Source organism: Mastomys coucha, unplaced genomic scaffold, assembly GCF_008632895.1.
Source record: "Mastomys coucha isolate ucsf_1 unplaced genomic scaffold, UCSF_Mcou_1 pScaffold21, whole genome shotgun sequence".
Lineage (NCBI taxonomy): Eukaryota > Metazoa > Chordata > Mammalia > Rodentia > Muridae > Mastomys > Mastomys coucha.
In genome coordinates, this window is record NW_022196904.1 from 58,380,696 (window position 1) to 58,402,662 (window position 21,967).

The 21,967-nt window shown below is 46.2% G+C and overlaps 1 protein-coding gene across 2 annotated transcripts in view; it reads left to right on the top strand.

Moving 5' to 3' along the window:
• The window catches only part of Igf1r (insulin like growth factor 1 receptor), a 282,230-nt gene that overhangs the window by 224,377 nt on the left and 35,886 nt on the right, over positions 1 to 21,967 (top strand). For both annotated transcript variants that reach the window (XM_031386969.1, XM_031386970.1), the window contains exons 6-13: positions 5,544 to 5,758; positions 7,985 to 8,111; positions 9,693 to 9,931; positions 12,955 to 13,122; positions 13,310 to 13,514; positions 16,952 to 17,235; positions 18,692 to 18,828; positions 19,294 to 19,453. In XM_031386969.1, the coding sequence (XP_031242829.1) occupies positions 5,544 to 5,758; positions 7,985 to 8,111; positions 9,693 to 9,931; positions 12,955 to 13,122; positions 13,310 to 13,514; positions 16,952 to 17,235; positions 18,692 to 18,828; positions 19,294 to 19,453 (1,535 nt within the window). The remainder of the gene's footprint in view (positions 1 to 5,543; positions 5,759 to 7,984; positions 8,112 to 9,692; positions 9,932 to 12,954; positions 13,123 to 13,309; positions 13,515 to 16,951; positions 17,236 to 18,691; positions 18,829 to 19,293; positions 19,454 to 21,967) is intronic.

Genomic DNA, 21,967 nt, shown 5'->3' on the forward strand with positions numbered 1-21,967 from the left:
GATTAGCTTACAGTGTTTGTTTATTGACCAGCTTGCAGGATTTGGAGTATTGATAGGGGTTGTGCCTTCTGCACATAAATGCTTCACAAGCTGGGTTTTAAAGCAACCGTGGCTTTCTCAGCAGAGAGTAGAGCTGGTGCTTACTGCATGTACGCACAGCTTCTCTCCAGACTGCCTGTGCCTTTGCTGGCCCCTTCATACATTTACTATGGCTCTGGAGTAGCTCTGAGTTAATGCTTTGAAATTTTATAAATGTATCAATTAAACAATCAGTTCCCTTAGAAAGAGTGATGTGAAAAGATCCAGGAAAGGCTTGTCCTTGCTAGTGTGTCTGGATGAGGTTTCTTTACAACCTCCAGGTTTTCTCACACCAGCTCTGGCCTAGTTCTTCCCCTGGTACAGCCAGAAACAGAGTTGCTCACCCCATCCATTGGGAGCAGAGAAGCTTCAGGAAAACATCCTTCTCCTCCCAAATCCCAGCTTCAGATAGGATCACGGGAGTTGGAGAGATGACTCCTTTGCTAAGTGCACTTGCTCAGCAATCATGAGGCCTCAGGTTTGAATCCTCAGCATGGCTGAGCATAGCTGCACCCACGTGTAGCCCCAGGTGGTGAGCTGAGACAGACTCATCCCAAGAGCTTGCTAGTCAGCTTGCCTGACCTGAACCATGAGGAACTTCAGGCTCTGTGAGAAAGCCTGTTTCAAGACAGTGAGGTGGAGAGTAACAGGAGGATGCCTAGTGTCATCCTCTGGCTTCCTCTCCTGTGTCCAGAAGCCTGTACATCTGTATACTCAAGTGCAGTCACAGAACGAAGAGCAAGGGTTTTCTCAGAAGTCGTGGTGTGGCGCAGTGATGTAACCTAGAGGGTGTGGTGCCTGCCACCTGATCTCTAGCAAAACATGGGGATCATGGGGGAGGGGGAGATAAACAAGGAAAGTAAGTGTTTTGTGTAGGGATAGGGATGTGTGTTTCTCCTTGAATAAGAGAGAAAATATTTCCGTTATCTGAAGAAATGCTCTGCTTTGGACAACCTTGGTGTAGGAGCAGTCAAATAAATTAAAAGTTCAAGTTCTTAGGTGCTGCCAAGGATTAGTGTCTTGAACACAACAAAAATGCAGGAAGGGTGCCAGTGTAAGAGTTGGAATTCTTAGTCTGATTAGGCATCTCTACCCTTTGCAGACTCAGTGTTTTGTATTGCCTCCTGCGGCTCTGGGACTAGATCCTAACCACATTGTAACACTTACTTGGGACTTTTAAAATACATACAATTAATTGTGTTGCCTGGCAATTCTAGGCTGTTCCTAAAGATATGGGCCCATGTACATGCAGATATCACATGTGAATGCTCTTAGCAACATTTCCCATAGTATTTCCTCAAAATAGTACATTGGATATAATCTAAGGGTTCCTTAATATAAGCACAAAACACACAGTAAGACTCTAGCCAACATGGTACATGTAGCATCATGGGTGAATAGACAGGGGAGATGCCTTGGACTGGGAGAAGAACTGGGGGGGAGCCTTCAGTTTGATATAAATGGTCTGAATCTACATGATTGGAAGATGATTGGTCATCTGTGTAAATTTATTGAAGCCCATGGAGCTGTGTATTTATAGTAGGAACAATTTTAGAAGGTAAAACATACCTCAGCAAAGCTGTTTTTAAAAAGCACTCAGAAACAAACAGCCTTTTCTGTCAGTCTGTGTGGTGCTTGGTTTAGTTTGGCCTGGGTATACATTCCCATACTCGCTGAGCCTATGTAGATGGTATAACCTGAAGTGAACCAATATTCTACAGATGGGCTGAGTGGTGCTCTAAATGACTGTACTGGTGACAGCTTCAGTGTGCTGGCTTTTGATGCCCTCTAGAGACAGCTGTCAACGGCAGTGGTAGTGTCTCCTTGCAGAATGAATAGGAATTACTGGTTGTATGTGCTTCCAGTGTGTCAGTAAGGGGCTTGAAAGAGGGCTCCTGTGTAGGCTGGAGACCTCAGGCCCAGCTCTGCCTCTGTCAAGGTGCAGGACTTACCTATTTTCTGTGACTTTGTTCTGGGGGACTTTGACAGTTCAGAGAGTAGCACAGGTCATCCTGTCTGTACCTTTGTGAGGCGATTCAAAGCTCATAGCATCCTTTTATATTTAGCTCATCCGATTCTTCCCATTGGCTTCAGGGCCTGAAGAGACCAGAAAAGACACCTCCATGGGTGGCTGAGAAATGGCAGCCCTAGAGAAGCTGAGTAAACCACTTGGGTGGCACTTTGTAAGCTGTGGAGAGGGTGCTCGGGCCTGGTTATCTGTCTTCTGGGTGTTACTCTTAACTATGTAGCACTCAGCACCGAGGTGGTTGCCACAGATCATAGCTAAGTGTGAGCTGCGTGCTAATAATGTAACAGTGCCCCAAAATTGTCCTAGTAGGTCTACGGGTTGGCAGGTGAAACCTATCCAAGTAGAGGGAATTTTTTTTTTCTAATGTTGAAAAAGCTAAGAGCTACCAGGCAATGGTGGCACATACCTTTAATCCCAGCACTTGGGAGGCAGAGGCAGATGAATCTCTGAATTCTAGGCCAGCCTGGTCTACAGAGTGAGTTCCAGGACAGCCAGGGCTACACAGAGAAACCCTGTCTCGAAAAAAACAAAAAACGAAGGAAGGAAGGATGGAAGGATCAAACTAAGAGCCAAAATATCACTCAAGTAAAACTCAGGACTATCGTACAGCCTGTAGGAGCCAAAGAAAAAAGTGAACCAACAGTTTGGTTTTTAAAAATATTCTGTGAATGTAAAAGGCAGTGAGCTTAGAAACCATTTATGAAGTCACATTTACTGAGTGGTTTCCTTAACTAGTCATTTCCTTGAGAAAACAATGACAGTTCAAGCACATTAGTGTTTTGAAGGCATGCGACAAATCTCTGCCTGGGATCATCTCTTAATTCTCACCTGACTGTAGAAGGATGTTGGGGAAGCTGGCCTCAGCAGGAGGTTGACAGGCACTCCCCAGCAGGTTGATTATTATTTTGGTGAAGGTTTTTATTTTTCTTTACCTTCTGCAGGCTCCACAATGCCTGAGTTTTATTGATATTGGTATTCTGGCTCCCAGCCTTCTCTGCATTGTTTAAAGAGAGGAAGTTTGTGTTTACTGTGAAAAGATAATCTTGCTTTGCAAAGTGATTAGTCAAATACCCTGAGTTTCTATGTGCCTGCCATTCATTTGTCAAATTCCTAGTTTCTAATTCATGCTTCCTCCGTGGGGAGAAAAATGTTTGGTTCGGAAAGAAGGTATTTTCGGTGCGGTTCTGTTTCCTGCTCATGAAATTAGTTTACTAAAAGGCCTTGGCCTAGATTGAAATGGAAGTTTGACCTGATTAATTGGCCCTTGTATCCGGCCTGGAGGTGTCTCCAAAACAGGAGATTTTTGTCTCCTAAGGCTTTTAAGACTTGGGAGCAGCTAGACTACTGAAATTAGCGATGAGGCAGCAGTCTAAAAATGTCCCATAGTTAGGTAAGACACCTGATGGGACTGGATCTTTCCACTATTATACCTATCCTTCAGTTGTCTGCCTATCCTGACTACCCCCACGTCAATAAGAGTGAACATTGGTGGATCCCATAGGTGGCGGTTCCAACTGACAGGTGTCCCAGGACCTCCCTAGGACATACAGTCTTGTATACTACAATCTGGATTCCTTCGATCAGGGTTTCCTATTCCAAGACACAGGCATGGTAGGAGAACACTCCTTACCAAAGGTCTGCTGGCTCACTGAGCCCGTGCATGTGCAGACCCTGTGCTGAAGGGCGTGTTGAAGTACTCGAGGAGAGTTGGGGCTTCCATTGAACTTGGTAGATCCCACTTGAGCTCTGACTGTTGGCTATGTGAGTACGTAATAGTGTGAGAGGGGTGTTTGTGCAGAGGACAGCCTTACAGAGCAACTGTGTGCTCTTCCTTCAGGGGGCCCAGGTCACCAGCCTTGTGATATAAGTACCCTTGCACACATGCACCATCTCAATCGCTGTCATATGGACTCTAAAGCCAACGAGAACACAGACTTCACCTGTTAGACTCTGTCTTTAGGAGTGAGGTGCATGAACGCTGCTCTTCATAGCACCGAGGAAACTGCCTGTGGCTTGTCCTGTGGTGAATTCATGACTCCTCGGGTCCTGGGTCCTCACCTCTGAGCTCCCTGATGAAGAAGTTGTCAGGAGCTGCTCGGCAACACTGCAGCTGTAAAGACTGTTCGGTCTGTGAAGGTCACGTTGAAGGCAGACCCCCTAGGGAGTGGCTTTGGTTTGGGTGAGGACTCTCAGCAGGTGGTACATTTAGGTAGACACAGCCTTTAGGGCCCCCAGAGCAGGACTTTGGGATGACACGTTTGTCTGCTCTGTGAGTGGATTTAGAAATAGCTTTGTTTAAAAAACCTTCTGCAGGAGGATGGCCTTTGTCAGTCATCAGTGGGAGGAGAGGCCCTTGGTCCTGTGAAGGCTCTATGCCCCAGTGTAGGGGAATGCCAGGGCCAGGAAGGGGGAGTGAGTGGGTGCATGAGTAGGGGGAGGGGGAAGAGATAGGGGTTTTCTGAGGGGAAACCAGGAAAAGGTTAACATTTGAAATGTAAATAAAGAAAATACCTAATTTAAAAAAAAAATACCTTCTGCAGATAGTCAAGTAGAATCCTTGCTCTCGCTCATCCCCAAGATAGGCTGCTCCTGATATTAAGATAGCCAAAGATAGCCATCTTCCCTTTTGCCATGCCCACATCGCCCCTCTAGTGGAAGTTGGGCCTTGGAAACAGTGCCGTGCCCAGCTTGGTAGCCTCGGAGTGGGCCCAAGACTGGTGTTACCAGCATTGCCTGTTAGAAATCAAGATTCCTGGCCCACTCTGGACCTCTGTACCAGAAGCTCTAACGGTAGGGGATACTGAAAACAAGCTGTGTGCATACTAACTGTGGAAAGCCACTGTGTTAGACACTGCATCTTGCTACCCTGATGTGAGATCCCAGGGAAACACTGGCTGTTTCTCCTCACCCGTATTTTCAGGGACTGAAATGAAGGCTTCTTGCAGTGAGAAGCGCATGTACAGGAGGGAGCAGCCAGGCTGTCTCCCATCCCATCATGCACTGCTGATTGGGCATGGGTAGGATTTATTCCCAGGGATAATGGCATTCTTTGCTGCTAGTATGTAAGCTGTTCCGGTTGAGTAGCGAAGCATGTCTGTTCTCCTGTAGGCTGATTCCAAGTACATTGTATATACCTGGCTCTGAGAGAAATAACCAAAGGCATTTTCCAGGGAATGAATCAAGGAACATCCTTTGGTGAGAGAAGCTTTGTGTGTTGGTAATAGAGGTCATAAAATTAATTAGTGTCCTATCGATTTCAAAACATTGTCCTTGGCTCCTCTTTCTGCCAGTGGTCACAGCAACTGCCTGCTTTTACATAGCGCCAGTAGGCAAACCCCTTATTGGTATGGAGCCACACTTGCCACAGAGAAGCTCTGTGTTGCTGGAGGGGGCTGTGGGCTCAGTGGGTTGCTAATGCGGGTTTCTGTGCTTCCAGGAACTACTCCTTCTATGTCCTGGACAACCAGAACTTGCAGCAGCTGTGGGACTGGAACCACCGGAACCTGACTGTCAGGTCGGGGAAAATGTACTTCGCTTTCAATCCCAAGCTGTGTGTCTCTGAAATTTATCGCATGGAGGAAGTGACCGGAACCAAGGGACGCCAGAGCAAAGGGGACATAAACACCAGGAACAACGGAGAGCGAGCTTCCTGTGAGTGACAGCATTCAAACCCCTGTGGCTACCACTGTCAAGATCAAGATAACAGTCTTTGGCATTCATGGGCGGGCTCTTTGTTTCCCCTTGGACTGTCAAACCACTGCAGACAGTACCTGGCCTCAGCATGTCTTCACAGTTAGTGGGCGAGACCTGATACATTCATACTGAGATATTTGCTTGAGGATCTATTTGAGTATATTAAACACTCAAGCAGGTTCTTAGAGCGTGCACAGTTAAATACCTTTTCAATATGAGCAAACAATATTTATCAAAGAGCCAGTTCACTCCAGCCCTATGAACAGGCTAGCTCTGCCATTCTCTACTGTGCCATAGAAGGATCAGCGTAGATGCTCCACTACAATACTTCCATGGACATCCAGTGTCCTGGTCCTCACACTTGACCTCCTCTCTGTCCTGCACCCCCAGAACAAAGTGAGCCCGTGTCTTTGAATCAGGAATGCTTTTTGCTTGTTGGACAATGTAATAATCCCACAGGTGATAAAGTTTTTATCCTAAGATCTCATAGACTAAAGTTTAGCCTGTTAGCCCAGCCCCTCTCCAAATGTGGTCCCAGGCCTGAATGTCAGTCTTTCTCCTCTAGCCCTGTATGGAGCCAGGCATGATGGTACACTCCTATAATCTCAACACTTAACAGGCTGAGGCAGGAGGATTGCAAGTTTGAAGCCAGCTTGGGCTACATCATAAGATCCTGGGTTTTTTTTGTTTGTTTGTTTTGTTTTGTTTAAAGATTTATTTATTTTATTGTGTGACGACTCTGTCACTGTCTTCAGACATACCAGAAGAGGGCATCAGATCCCCATTATAGATGGTTGTGAGCCACCATGTGGTTGCTGAGAATTGAACTCAGAACCTCTGGAAGAGCAGACAGTGCTCTTAACTGCTGAGCCATCTCTCCAGCCCCAAGACCCTGTTTTAAGGAAACAAAAACAAACAAACAAACAAAAATAAATGCTAAAACTCTATTTGGCCCTCTGTCTTTTTATAGCATTAGTGGGGACATAAGGAGTCATGTGACCAACAACTAGTCAGATGTGCACATACATGTGGAGAGAGGGCTAGCCTTGTCTTTTGAGTATCCAGATTTATTTGATACCCTCAGGACCCAGGAGGCATTTTGAGAAGAGTAGTTAAGCAGAGGTGGGAAGGATGTACACAGGCAGCACTCTTACCTCTCTGCAGAGTCCCCTGACCTGTTCCCCATTAAGACCATAGCAGAAGCCTGTGATCGGAGCATTTCAAAGGGCTTCTCCCTTAGAGGCTGCCAGCCTGACCTGACAGCACATGAATGCACCAGCCATTTATTTTCCCTTTGGAAGCACAGTCAGGGTTTTCTCTCAGAGTGACACTTGAGCAGGACCTGCTGGGCTCTGGAGGAGTCTCTGTTGAACACATCTTTCCCAGAAGACTTCTCAGGGTTTTGGTGTTCTTGTTCCCTTGCCTTCAGTTCACTAGTGGGACACAAGGACTCAGGCAGTTTTGGGGCTGGACACAAATCAGTGGAGAGCTTTGAGTGTCCCACAGAATATTACCAATCAGTTCCCCCTTAGCAGTTAGAATGTAGTGCTGAAATCAGGACAGACTCTACACCTCAGCGTCCCTCACAGCCAGGGTGTACCTGCCACAGAGCACAGAGCCCAGATCAGTGCCTACCTAGTCACATTCCTACTAGAAGACTCTAAGGAGGTCCTGTATCCTTCTAGCGTGGCACCCTGTTCTAAGAGAAGCTCTGTTTTGTGGCTTACTCATGGTCTCACACATGCCTGTGGTGGCTACACAGAATTCTGCCAGCAGATGTCCATACCTACAGTACCTGTTGTCCTCTCAGTCCAGCCTACAGATTTGCAGTCATTTAACCAGATCCCCTTTACCCGCCAGCATCCTGTGAATGATCTGAAGTGTAAGGCCACCTTGTTCGCTAAAAAGAGGCCCTTACAGGTTGAGAAACAGTTACAGGTTCATGCCCCATCCCCTGGGCAGGTGACCAGTGTGAGAACTGACCTGAAGTGAAAGATGAACCTGTAGGTACACTCCCTGTGAAACACTGGACTTCTGAGGGAATGGAAAACCAGAATGCTTCCTACAACATCTAGACAGAGCTTAGCCTGGACAGCTAGCCTCAGGAAAAATAGAAGAAAGTAGTATACAGACATCACAGATGTGTGGGTCTCTGTCACTCATGGATGTGCCTCTGTGCCCCAGGTGAAAGTGATGTCCTCCGTTTCACCTCCACCACCACCTGGAAGAACCGCATCATCATAACATGGCACCGGTACCGGCCGCCAGACTACCGGGATCTCATCAGCTTCACAGTTTACTACAAGGAGGCGTGAGTTTGGGCCTGTCACTCTGACGTCACGCTTGAGGGTGGGGATGACCAGGCTGTTGTAGGACTTGTCTGGGTAGAGAGTCTTTGGGGTTCCTGTGAAGAATCAGGCCAGGCAACCACCTAATCCCCATGTGACCTCTCTAGTTGTCATATTAAACTGTCCAACCTGAGATAGCTAGTCAGGAGAATATGCACTTCAGGCCCTTCATTGTTTAGGTGGTATTTGAGTAAGTTCACCCCAAGAGGAAAAGGGATGAATTTTAAGAGAACTGGATCCATCCAAACTGTCATAAGCCATGATGTGGACTTGGTTAAAACACGCCTTTAATCCCAGCACTTGGGAGGCAGAGGCAGGCGGATTTCTGAGTTCGAGGCCAGCCTGGTCTACAGAGTGAGTACCAGGACAGCCACGACTACACAGAGAAACCCTGTCTCGAAAAACCAAAAAAAAAAATATATATATATATATATTGTTTTAGCGTCTGTCCCCAAAATACCCCATGGGATGCACTGTTCTCACCAAGATTGCCCTGAACTGGCCCATTGACTTCCAGTCACTTTATGTATGCATAGCCTTGCCAAGACTTTGCTCTGGGCCATGATCCCTTTAGCATAAAGAGGAACAGAAAGGGACTAACCTGGGTATGAGCAGTTTCCAGGATCTTTGATAGGATCATTCCGCCCACTCCACATCACAGCTTCCTGAGCTATCTCATTTTCCTACTCGGCCTCCTGTGGCCTGGTGGTTTCCCCAGTCTATGTGGTCATCCGTTTTCCCGGGTGCTCATCTTTCCAGAAGCAAAGGTGCTGGTGGCAGTGCCTGATACTCGCTGCTGCTGGACCTAGGGTCCTGGGAACTGTTACAGCCTATGGGAAATTGAAAGCTCAAACTCACTCTGCATTTGTATAAGTGGGAGCCACCCCTCTCCCATCGTGATTGATTACAAGTCATGTCAATATAATTTCAGAAGCCAGTGGCTAGCAGCCCTTTCATCTCATAAAGGTAGACACCCTGCCCACCATACATCTGTGCAGAGTCCTCTCTTCCCTTTCAAAGTGCTTGCCAGTACATTGTAACAGGTGGTATCACTGAGACCATCAGGAAACAAAATATTGGAATATTATGAGATATTTAAGCATCAAAAATAGCTATTATCAACTTAGATTTTGGAGTTCTGGGGGGATAGGAAAGTTGATTTTGTTCAGAGTTATCTTTTATTAGTTTATTGTTTGCATTAAACTGCTCTGCTTGTTTCTTCTTATTAGTTTAAAAAAAACAAAAACTCTGATTTGAGAAGCAAATCAGCATCTGCATGTCTTAGGAGCAGTATTTTCAGTCCTTGCCAATATGGAACGTGATGTCTCTTAAATGCTGCTCATTCAGTTCTGTGGTTCATAGCTGCTGAGCTCCCAGGTCCAGATGCTTGATTTTATTCTTGTATAAAAATCTAATTGACGATGAGTTTTATTTGGAATTCCCATTATAGAAAGTGTGACACGCTCAGCCCCTGGGGAAGGTTCTGGAGAGCTTTGATGCCACAGCCCTTCAGCATTCTCTGGCCTGTGTTGATTGTCTTTCAGACCCTTTAAAAATGTTACGGAATATGATGGGCAGGACGCCTGTGGCTCCAACAGCTGGAACATGGTGGATGTGGACCTGCCTCCGAACAAGGAGGGGGAGCCTGGCATTTTACTGCATGGGCTGAAGCCCTGGACCCAGTATGCTGTCTATGTCAAGGCTGTGACCCTCACCATGGTAGAAAACGACCACATCCGTGGGGCCAAAAGTGAAATCTTGTACATTCGCACCAATGCTTCAGGTATTCATGTACTAGATGAGCAATCCCCGCTACACACCCCCATTCCCTGACTTTTTTTTTTTTAAAGATTAATTTATTTATTATGTGTAAATACACTGTATCTGTGTTCAGACACACAAGGGCATTACATCTCATTACAGATGATTGTGAGCCACCATGTGGTTGCTGGGATTTGAACTCAGGACCTCTGGAAGAGCAGTCAGTGCTCTTCACCACTGAGCCATTTCTGCAGCCCCATTCCCTGACTTTTATAAGCTTGCTTTATTTACATGGGCACAGTATGGCTTTAGGGCTAGCTGTGAGGTGCCTGTTGTTGCTGCTTAATACTATATTATATTCTCACTGCCTTAAATTCTCCTAAGACATTTTCTGGACTTGGTGCCATCTTAATCGTCAATCTCTCTGCTCTACACCAGTGAGCCAGTGTCCTCAGGGCAGTAGGATGGTTTCTCTGAATGCCCAGGCTGTAGCCTCCCATGGCTAGTTTTGTCCATTTCAGTGCAGAGTTCTAGGGACTGAGATGACACTGACCCATGCACCAGCTGCCTCTAGTGGCTTGCTGGCTATCCACCTTTATTCCGTAATCACCATCAGCAGGCAAATAAAGGCTACAGCACTAGCAGGCTTAGAGTACTGTGATGCCCGATTATTGACTGATCCCTCCTCATCTTCTTGTGCTTATGTACTAGCTCCCCAGCTCCAGAACCTAGAAGTGGGAAAAGGAAATGTGTGAATTTGTATCCAAAGACTAGAGGTAGAGAGATATGCTCCACTGTAAAGATAATGATTGACCTCTTACAACAAAAATCCCATAGACTGAGTGGCTTACAAAGCAAAGAAACATACTTCTCACCATTCCAAGAGTAGAGCATCAGCATTTTGTGACTGGTGGGAGCCGACTTCTTGGCTCATACAGATTTGTTGCCCTCACATGTCTAAAAGAGCACACACAGGGGTCTCCAACGTACTTTTCGTTAGCATGCTAATTCTGTTGATTAAAACTCCCTCCTCGTGACCTATCCACTTTGCAGAGCTCTAACACTTGAAGGCTAGGGTTTCTGCATAGGGATGTGTGGGGTGAGGAGTGCATACAGTCTACAGCACCAGTAAACGGTCCCTGAGAGCAGATCCTGTTTTGGTGAGTAGGGTGCATTAAAGTCTCGCAGACTCGACTCGTACATAAGTGGCAGAGGGAAAAGATCTTAACAATAACTTAGAGCTCATTCATCCCCACTCCTGCCACCACGCCACTTAAGTGATCGGCCGTGTCACTGACCCTGAAGTGTTCATAGAAATGAATTTTCCACACAGGCCTCTAGTCCTGGGAACGGATTGTTGAGTGGAATTTCAAGTGCAACCGAGTACATTTCTCATCTTAAAATTTGGGAGTAACAATTCTCAGTGAATCATTGCAGCAGATTTGAGGGGGGAAAAAAAACCAGGAGTTTCTTCTTATCATTATAGCAGATTCTTAAGAAATCTGGTTCTTCTTCCTAAATATTAAACACTGCCTTTGGCCCCTGACCTCAGAAGTGCTTGGGACTGATAATGACATACTTAGTCCATTCTGTGCCTCTGCTTCATCTGGGAAACTTGGCATTGAAATATCTAGTAAGAAACTGTTTTGGAAATACTCACTTTTGAAAACGCTCACTTGACAAGCATCAAGTGCTTGTCTTCTCTGCATCAGTCTCGGTCTTCCAACGTGTTGTCCCTCAGTGGTTCTCAGAGCCTTGAGCACTGCATACATCCTAAGAGCCCTCTGTTCGTTTACTTCCTATTGATGTGGTATATGACCTGGCAAGGAAAGGATTTGACTTCCACATCTGGATCACTGTCTATCGTTAAGGAAGCCAGGGTAGAAACTCCAGCAGAGGCAGGAACTATGAAGAAGTACTGACTTGCTTCCAGTGGCTTGCTCAACTTGCTTTCCTATAGCACCCAGGACCACCAGCCCAGAGGCATTCTCACCACATTGAGCTGGACTTTCCCCCCACCAACCATTAGTTAAGAAGATGCCCTCCATGCCTGCCTACAGCCTGATCATACTGAGCCATCTTCTCAATTGAGGTTTCTTTCTCAGATAGCTTATGTCAAGTTCATATAGGACTAACCTGTACAAGCTGTTTTCACCTTTCAGATTCATAAACAGCTTGGTTGGACCTCATTCTTAAGTGACATACCACAATCCTGCCTCTTGCCCTTTGGAAACTGCCAAAATCAGTGGGCCTCTTTCTTTGATGTGTGTGTGTGTGTGTGTGTGTGTGTGTGTGTGTGTGTGTGTGTGTGTGTGTGTGTTTTGGGGATGGGATGCGCTTTGGCTGTGGTGGTGCTTTTGCTGTAGGAACTCTGGCGAGGACATGGCAGTGGTCCTGGGATGTTTTCCTTTTTATATAAATGAATTCTACTATTGAGTCTGGGTGTCAGTAGTACGTAAGCCTCAGTTGTTTTGTTAACCTCATTTGCTGGTAACAGGACTTTGCAGAGAATCAGAGCTCAGGCATACTGACTTTTCTCAACCAGGCTCACTTACAAGTTCTATGAGTCCATGGTCTTGTTTCACAGACCTTTCACACAGGCACACGCCACCCCACACGCTGCCCAACCCCCACTCCCACTCTTCATTTTGGCTCCCCGTCATCTTTGTCAGAGATTCAAATTCTCAAATCAGGTGAAGTACTAGACAATCCAATTTGCCATTTCCTAAGACATACCAGAGGGCGACAGTTGTCATAATTGAGTTCTCTTTAACCTCAGCTATACCCTCGTAGCCCCTTCAGCCCCAGGGCAGTGAGCTGTGTGTGTTTGCACATAAGTTATCTGAGAGCAAGTGCTCTGAAGAGAAGAGCACTTGGCTTCCTAGTTAGCAATCTTTCCGGTTCGCCTTGTGTTCTGGTTGGTCCATTGCTGTCTTTGTGCCCAGGTCATGCTTGCAGTGTCCTGTTAGTTTGCATCAAGCCCCTGATAACCTCGACCTCAGATTCTACTCCGTTTTCTGAAATGTCCTTTGTTGTTCTTTGCAGTTCCTTCCATTCCCCTAGATGTCCTCTCAGCATCAAACTCTTCCTCTCAACTCATTGTGAAGTGGAATCCCCCAACTCTACCCAACGGTAACTTGAGTTACTACATTGTGAGGTGGCAGCGGCAGCCACAGGATGGCTACCTGTACCGGCACAACTACTGCTCCAAAGGTGAGCTGGGCTGACAGCAGGCAGGCAGTGCTACTGGCCTTGTCTGTTGCCTGAGAGCCCCAGGGTTACACCTGTCACTTGCAGGGCTTGTTTCTCCCCGGTGCACACCAGCACCACTCCCCCACTAACAGTGCTCACAGGCACATCGTGCATGGCTTTCATTCCTACTCTGTTCTTCTCCGAGCAGACAAAATACCTATCAGAAAGTATGCTGATGGTACCATTGATGTGGAGGAAGTGACAGAAAACCCCAAGACAGAAGTGTGTGGTGGTGATAAAGGACCATGCTGTGCTTGTCCTAAAACTGAAGCTGAGAAGCAGGCTGAGAAGGAGGAGGCCGAGTACCGTAAAGTCTTTGAGAATTTCCTTCACAATTCCATCTTTGTGCCCAGGTGAGTGTGCTCTTTGGAAATGCTACATTTGTTGCTCTTCAGTAAGTTCACTTCACTCCCCACAGCATGGTGGGGGTACCAAACGGAACCCACCTAGATGTAGCAACAGTAGATGGTGTCGGTATTGCCTGCAGAGCTCCTACAGAAGGCTAGCCCTGCAGGAAGGGACCCTGGAGCTCATGCTATGGGAGGAGGTTGTATGAGTTCTAGAATTGTGTAGCCTTAGCCACATTGCCTCCCTCAGAGAGCAGGTGGGGTCCTCCTCACCTGGCACTGGAGCCCCTGCATAATTCACTTGACTGTCCTCATGGAAACCAGTAAGGGAAAAGCTAAGGTTTGAGCCAGTCTGCCCTACCTTCTTCTATTTATTGACATGCAACTCTGCAGAGGAGTGAAGCAAGTAGGGGCTGGAATCAGTCTGTTACAAACATAGCCATGTATGTACTCAGTGTTTGCATCACAGTTGGATTTTCTAAGTAGTGTGGAACTCTGTCCCAGGTATTCCCTCTGCTCCTGTTCTACCCTCAGTTCCTGTACATTGAAAAGGCAGATAAAGGGACCATTGAGCTGTCTCAATGGGTAAGCCCAAACACCTGAGTTCAGTCCTCAGCACCCATGTGGTAGAAGGAGAGACCTGACTCCTACAAGTTGTCCTTTGACCTCTACCCTCATGCTGGGGGTGGGGGAATGAGTAAATGTGTTTCATTTTTGTTTTAAATAAAAGAAACGTTCAATAGCAGTGCTGGGGAAAAGCTAGAAAAAACTCAGTTGTACATCAGTAGATGGATAAACAAATGATGGTATATCCATTCAGTGGAATAATAGCTAGCTATAAAAAGGAAAGAAGTTCTGAGTGGTGTAAAGAAAAGTACTGCATGGTTTTATGTATATGAAATATATATATAATATACACGTGTAACAAGTTAGCATTTTCTAGGAATTAAGAATGGGGGGTTTAGGGGCTAGAGAGATGGCTCAGCTATTGGGAACACCAACTGTTCTTTATGAAGTCCTGATTTCAAGTCCCAGAAACCATGTGGTGGCTCACAACCATCTATAATGAGTTTTGGTGCCGTCTTCTGGAATACAGATGCACATGCAGATAGAGTACTCATACACATTAAATAAATAAATAAATAAATAAATAAATAAATAAATAAATAAATATTTTAAAAAAGAATAGGTGGAGAGGGAAACAGATGATATATATATCATATACATATATAATATATTATATATAATATATATTTTTATACATAAAATATTATATATATATTTTTTAGTGATAGTGTTTCTGTTTAAGGTAATGCAATTATTTTGGACAAATTGACAGTGGTTGTGCATTTTCACTATAGTCCAGAGGAGCTAGCAATGTCTGGGAAGGAGGTAGAGGACATGAACCCTGGACTCTCCTTCTGAGAGACTGCATACAACATTGGAGGCTAAAAGCTGGATTAAGACCAGTTAGGGGCTCACCCAAGTCCCCATGGTACTCCAGCTGCTTGCAGTCCTCTCAGCTTATTCTCTTCTCTTGGGCTTTCCCCAAGCCTTTAGTGGTTGTGTATCCTGCTGTTACTTGCCTTTAGTGCCTTTCTTGGATTATATCAACAAATGGATTTTAAGATGACTTCTATGATAATTGGTGAAATAGTAAAAGTTAGCCAAGAAAAGTCAAGAAAGAAGAAAATAAGGACCAGTTAGCTCTAGAAGTACCATTCCTTAGGAGTCCTGACTTCTAGATGGCTTTCTTCCCCTTTTGTCTTCTCATAGTTGAAATTACTAGAGCTTCCAGTGCCCTGTAGCAGGCTGTGCACACTCCCATCTGTCCCACTCAGGGCAGTTCCTGTTGGTTGGCAGGCTGCTGGGCTGCTGTTGAAGTCAGCTGTGGGACAGGATGCACTGCTGGGTTGTTTTTTTTTTTTTAACTCATGTTCCCCTATGTATCATGTGTGTTTCTTTGAATTTGAAAACCAGAAGAGAGGAAAAAAATCAAATGGTGCTTTAAAAAATGGATCCAGTGACCTCTCTGTTGTCCTAAGTAACTTATTGTCTGTTTGAGTCTTGGGTCTTAGACCTATATTCTCCAACACCAAACCCCCATCCCTTCTTTGGGTTATCTGTATGGACCATTCCACCCAAACCAACACTCAGTTACTAAGAGTTCCTGTAGCCATAAGAATGGCCAGTTATGGAGTGTCCAAAGGAGGCCAGGCAGAGGTCCTCCCGTACTCACACCTGTACTGGGTATCAGTCAAATCCAGGACTGGCACTGCCAAAGGTTTAGGTTGTGACTGAACATTGTAATTTCTTTCGTTGTTGCAAACAAATTACCTGATGCTTGGTGGTGTGCATAGCTCAACAGTTTTAAAGATAGAAGAGCAAGGAGCCAGCGTGGGTTCTGCTCTGAGGAAGGCATCCTTGGGTATGTCGAAAGACAGAGCTCCATGGCAGAAATTGCTTGTGGAACAGCAGAGAGTGCAGGGCAGACAGGGGCTGGACAGAGGTGGAGAGCTTAGTCTTGTTCGTATGACTGCTGTTTAGAGGCACTAGACACCCTTGATTACAGCACCCAAACCCACATCAGGACCGCCCTGTAACAGGCCCATTCCCTACAGGTTCTTCATATAGCTGCCCCATTGGTGACCAAACATCCAACAATCTAACATGAGAACTAAGGGCGGGCAGACCATAGCAGAAAGCCCCTAGCACTTAGTTATACTCAGATGGTACCACTTTGTGGCTGCTGTTATCAACTGCTATGTAACACAAGCTAAGTGATAGGGCAGCAGGGCTAGGGTTGACCTAGCTGGGACTGTGCAGGGCTTGTCCTGTGGGTTTGAAATGAGTTTCCTCTCAGCTAAATCCTGCGTGCTGAATGTCCTCATCTCTGTGTCCTAAAACAAGCCCAACATGCAGATAGGTATCACCACACCTGGCCATTTGGGTTTTTGGGGTTGATGTGGTTAGGTGTGTTTTTCACCTCCTACCAAGGTACAAATCTGGCATCTGTACAAGATCTCTTTGGGTCCCTTCTGCCTTGTGTGTTTTAGGCCTAAGGAACCTACTTCACCTTTCCCAACCAGTCTTATGAGGCTGGTTGGTCAGGCCTGACCAAATAGCACCATCAGGTAAAACAGAACAACTCCTGGCTAAGAATGGCTGACACATTGTTTCCTAGAACCACTGGTGTGTGTGTGTGTGGGTGTGTGTGTGCATTCACATGCATGTGTTTCTTTGAGGGTGTCACAGAGAATACAAGATGGGTCATAAAGAAGGAAATCCCCTGGTTATTTGTTGGTCCTTATCCAAGGAACCTGAATAGTTTCTTTTACTTCAATTTTAGGATTTTCCTTTTCTATTACTTCTGCCCTGGCCATTGAAAAGAGGAAGAAAACTAAAGAACTTATAGCAGCTGACCTTCTTTCTCTTACTTGCAGACCCGAAAGGAGGCGGAGAGACGTCATGCAGGTGGCCAACACCACCATGTCCAGCCGAAGCAGGAACACCACAGTAGCCGACACCTACAACATCACAGACCCGGAGGAGTTTGAGACAGAGTACCCTTTCTTTGAGAGCAGAGTGGATAACAAGGAGAGGACTGTCATTTCCAACCTCCGGCCTTTCACTCTGTACCGCATCGATATCCACAGCTGCAACCACGAGGCTGAGAAGCTGGGCTGTAGCGCCTCCAACTTTGTCTTTGCGAGAACCATGCCAGCAGGTATGGCGGGTAGCCCCACCACCAACCTACAGCCCAGGGGAAAAGGCCTACAGCCCTTAGATTCAAGCCTACGAGTATGTGGTCGTGGGTTCACAACCTCGTCCATCAGGTGCCTAAGGAACAAAGAATGTGTTCCCGGTGCCAGCTCCCATCCCAGACTTACCATAGGAAGTCTTTACAATCCCCCTTCAGGGCTCTCACTCCTTGGCTTGGTTCACACTGCACATGCACGCATGCCCGTACCCCCGCATGCACGCACTCAACTACCCACCCCTGTACCCTTCTATGCACAGATGAATGAGTTAACTCTCCATCGCTGTCACAAAATACCTGAGGCAATCCTCTTACCAGGAGGAAAGGTTTATTTTGGTCTCAGTGTTTCAGGAGTTTTAGGCCACAGACAGGCACTTGTCTCACTGCTTCTGGGCTTGCAGTGGAGCAGTACATCATGTCAGCAGTAGATGGAAGGGAAGCCTATTTCACCTCGTGGCTGCTTCAGTGGCAGCTTCCTAGTGACCTGACTTCTCTCAGTGAAGCCCAGACTCCGAAAGGGTCTGCCTTCTCTCAGTAGTGCCAGCGGCTAGAGACTGAGAACACCAAGGCCTTCTTAGCACACCAGACCTGTGAGGGGCCCTCCAGGTCCCAAATAAAGGCACAGGAACCATTGTCCTCATGGTCAGCTGGAGCAGCCTGTGGACCTCCTTCTGTAGTTAAACACTGCCTGTCACCCCTGTCACCCTGTCAGCCATTCACCTGTCTGTGAAGCTGGGTGAACTGCCACTTCCCATTTATGAAGGAGGTGACAATCAGTAAGAAGAACAAAGCATGATGGGAACTTCTGAGATTGGCTCTGGCACTCACATGCAGCCCTCAGCATCCCGTGCCTCAGTTTCCCAGTCTTAGAAGAGACAGAGAACAGCTTATCTCCCCAGGTCTTTCTCGGCTGCCACTCAGCAGCTTTGGTTCACCACCTCTGTTTCAGAAGTGAGGCCGGCAGCGGCTGGAAGAGATGGTGGCCAGTTCAGCTGCTTCAGAAGCCAGCTGCCCCGTAGCTGGCCCTTCCTCCTGTGTGGGAGCTGCGGTTGCTGTGAGGTTGTGGGCTGCAGAGAATGTCAGTGCCACAGCTGGAGGCTCAGCACACCAAAGCTTACTGCCCTCCTTCAGGGCTGCTCTGTTTGAAGGGTTCTTTATTTTTTAGGTAGGAAAATAGACCTGGAGAATGTTACATAGGATCTTCAGGAGTGGTCACTTGTAGTTGGCCACAAGTTTTTCCAGTCAGAAGGGAAGGAGGCACTGTGATACCTTGTGCCAGCAGCCATCTTGGGGAAGAACTCCTACAAGGTCCTTATCCAGAGTACTGTATTGGGGAAGAGTTATTCTCAGGTTACTGTATCATTTGTCATCCTTTCTGGGGATCTAAACCAAATTTGACTGCTTGTTTACATTAATTATACAGAAGGAGCAGATGACATTCCTGGTCCGGTGACCTGGGAGCCAAGACCTGAAAACTCCATCTTTTTAAAGTGGCCAGAACCCGAGAACCCGAATGGATTAATTCTAATGTATGAAATAAAATACGGATCTCAAGTGGAGGTAAGAGGGGAACTGTGGCCTGCAGCCACTTGTGTTTCAGCACTGAGAGCACATGCTGTCACATGCTGGTTGTCTGCTGGCTGCTAAGCAGACAGGAGAGCGGTGGGCAGCCTGTGAGGATAAGGGTCTTCCCAGCAACACCATCTCTTGAGTGCATGGAGCTGACTGGACCTCACTTACAAACAATTAAACTGTAGCTAGGCCTTTTGCTGCTACTAGACATGTCTTCATGACCTTTCATTCCTCTGGAGTTCTGTTCGATTACCAAGGTATTTGATTTCAGTTTTCCATGTACCAACCTGAAGACCACCTTTACAGTATAATTGCCTCCTTTATATTGATACCCTGGACAATTGTAGGAAGAGGTTGGGCAGCTGGAGTTACAGCATGATGATTTTTGAGTTGACAGATGTCAGATCTCACTCCTGCTTGTAGGAAATTAACACGTACCTTACATTTCCATAGGATCAGCGGGAATGTGTGTCCAGACAAGAGTACAGGAAGTACGGAGGGGCCAAACTTAACCGTCTAAACCCAGGGAACTATACAGCCCGGATTCAGGCTACCTCCCTCTCTGGGAATGGGTCGTGGACAGATCCTGTGTTCTTCTATGTCCCAGCCAAAAGTAAGTCTTCCTGAAGGAGATGCACGGTAAACTTACTAAAGCTGGCTGGGCCACAACTCAGAAGCCCTGAGCTTCTGAGGCTCTCTGGTTTTCTGTTAGAACAGAGCTCATTGGGTTGGGGAGGTGGCTGATTAGGAAAAGTGCCTACTTAAAGATCGAAGTTCAAGTCCTTGCCGAAAACCAGGGGTGGTAGTGTGCTTCTGTAACCTCAGTGTGGAGTGGGTTGGCAGTGGTCTCTTCTGGAGTCTTGATTCAGACAAGGTCTCAACAGATCCTGCAATCCCAGTCCAAAAGAAATGGAGTTAGTTGTATTGAAATCTACACTCTCTTGTTTATTGGCCCACTCGTAACAATAACCAAACTGTGGAAGCATCCTCCAGCAGATGCCTGGGTGGCCCATGTACATAATGGAATACTGTTAACAGAAGGTGCAGAAAGAGAAACACCACATGACCTCACATATATGTGAAATAAATCTAAAAGGGGGAACTCGGAGAGATCCTGCAGGTTACCAGGGGAACGTAATTTAGAGGGTGTTGCTCAAAAGAGACACAATTTTAGGTAGATAGAAGAGTGAACTATATAACACACTCGCTATAGTTAATAAAGCATTCTTGAATATTGCTAAGAAAGTTGAATATTGCACAGAAATAGTAATGATGTGTGTTAAAGCTGATGCTGATTGGGTTAATGTACGCATGCTTTAAGATATGTTGTATGTGGTAAATATGTATATATGTTTAACTTTACATCAGTTAACACTCTGATAGCCCACCTAGTCAGTTCCAGATATTCAAAGATAGGCAAGACATTCGAAAATCTTCATTGTGACTACACAAGGACAGAAGTAAATAGAATTGCAAACAGGAAGCTAGGATTCCGTGTATCTGCTGATGCTGTGCCTAGATTTAGAAATAATGAGGTGGAGAGTTCTGTCAGGTAGAATCTGAACTTTCTCATTTTTTCCAGGTGGCCTAGTCCCATCAGTTAGCTTATGTGTTAACTCTCCACTGGAATGATGTTACGATACCTCTCCATTGTAACAAAACCCAGAGGTGATTAGAGGGGTGGCCCCACGGTTACAGGGGTTGTAGTGCATTACCATTGGTTCTATTGCTTTTGGACTGTTCTGAGACAAAACATCAGAAGCAGGAAGCACACGATGGAACGAAGCTGGTCACCTCCATAAGACAGAAAGGGGCCAGGTTTCACAGTTCTCTCACACGACACCTGCCTTCCAGTGACCTAACTTCCTCCCTCTAGAACCCAGCTCCTCAGGTTGCCACTATGTCCTAATCACTTGACAGGCTGGCAACGAAGCCCTGAGCCTTGGGGTACATTGATGCTTTTTTAGTATACCGTGCTACCTAGCCAACACTGCTGTTTATGCAACACTCTCCAGGCTCCTTCCCCACCTTTCTGCTTATTCCCAGAGTACGCTGCAGTTCTGGAAATTGGGTAGTGTCCTCTGAATTAGCAGTCTTGGCTTCTGAAGCTGAGTGAGCCTGGCTTTTCCTAGGAGAGGGCATGTTTGTAGCTGCCTTTGTAAAACTAAGACTGGGGTGCCACTGGGGAATCTTAAGAGGCCCTCTGATAGGGTTTCTCCAGTGGAAGTTGGCACATCCCACAGGGGAATTGAAGCTGCGTGCTAGCTCTCTTAGCGTCTGGGAAATTTTCCCGGTGTCCTACAAGACTCACTCCGCAGTTTAGCTCAGGTTTTCTTGTGTCTAATCCTCAGAGGGGGGCACTGAAAGCTTGGCACCACCTGCCATGTTTAAGGAAGTCTTCTAGCTTGGATTCTATTAAATTCTTCTTCAGATTTCTCCTTTCCCAATGAAATACTCTCAGGTCTTTGGGCCCTTTCTTGAAAGCCAGTTGCATAGACAATTTTCTGTCAGTTTTGTCCTTCTGGATGTGTTCCAGTTCCTCTGTGTCCCTGTTGAAATGTGAAACTCAAAAGAACACAGAACAACCTGACCTGTAGAATCAGGAACACAAAACCAAGAGCTCTCCTGGGGGAAAAGGAAAGCTCTGAGCTTCTCTCTGGCAGGGATACGTGTGAGTACTTTTAGGAACTGGAAGATGCTGAACCCCATCCATTTCGAAAAATACTTAGTTCAGAAATAAATTTAATTTGAAAAACAAATTTGACTTTTGTAGTATTTCAAGAATAACAATAGAGTTTAGAGATAGACCAGCCCATTGGTATGACTCGTGGTCCAGGAACATTTCTCCACTGAGTCCCCAGGTCCTCTCCAAGGAGACATCTCTATAATGTTGATGTGTGCTCAATGTGCTCGTGTACAGAGGTCAGAGGACAACTTTGAAGAGTTGGTTCTCAGGTTCCAGGAATTAAACTCTAGTTGCCAGGGCGACACGGCAAGTGCCTTTACCTACACTGCCATCCCCGTTGTGTAGACATGTCTACTTGGTGTCCAGTAGTTACTATACCGTTGTGTAGACATGTCTACTCGGTGTCCAGTAGTTACTATACCGTTGTGTAGACATGTCTAC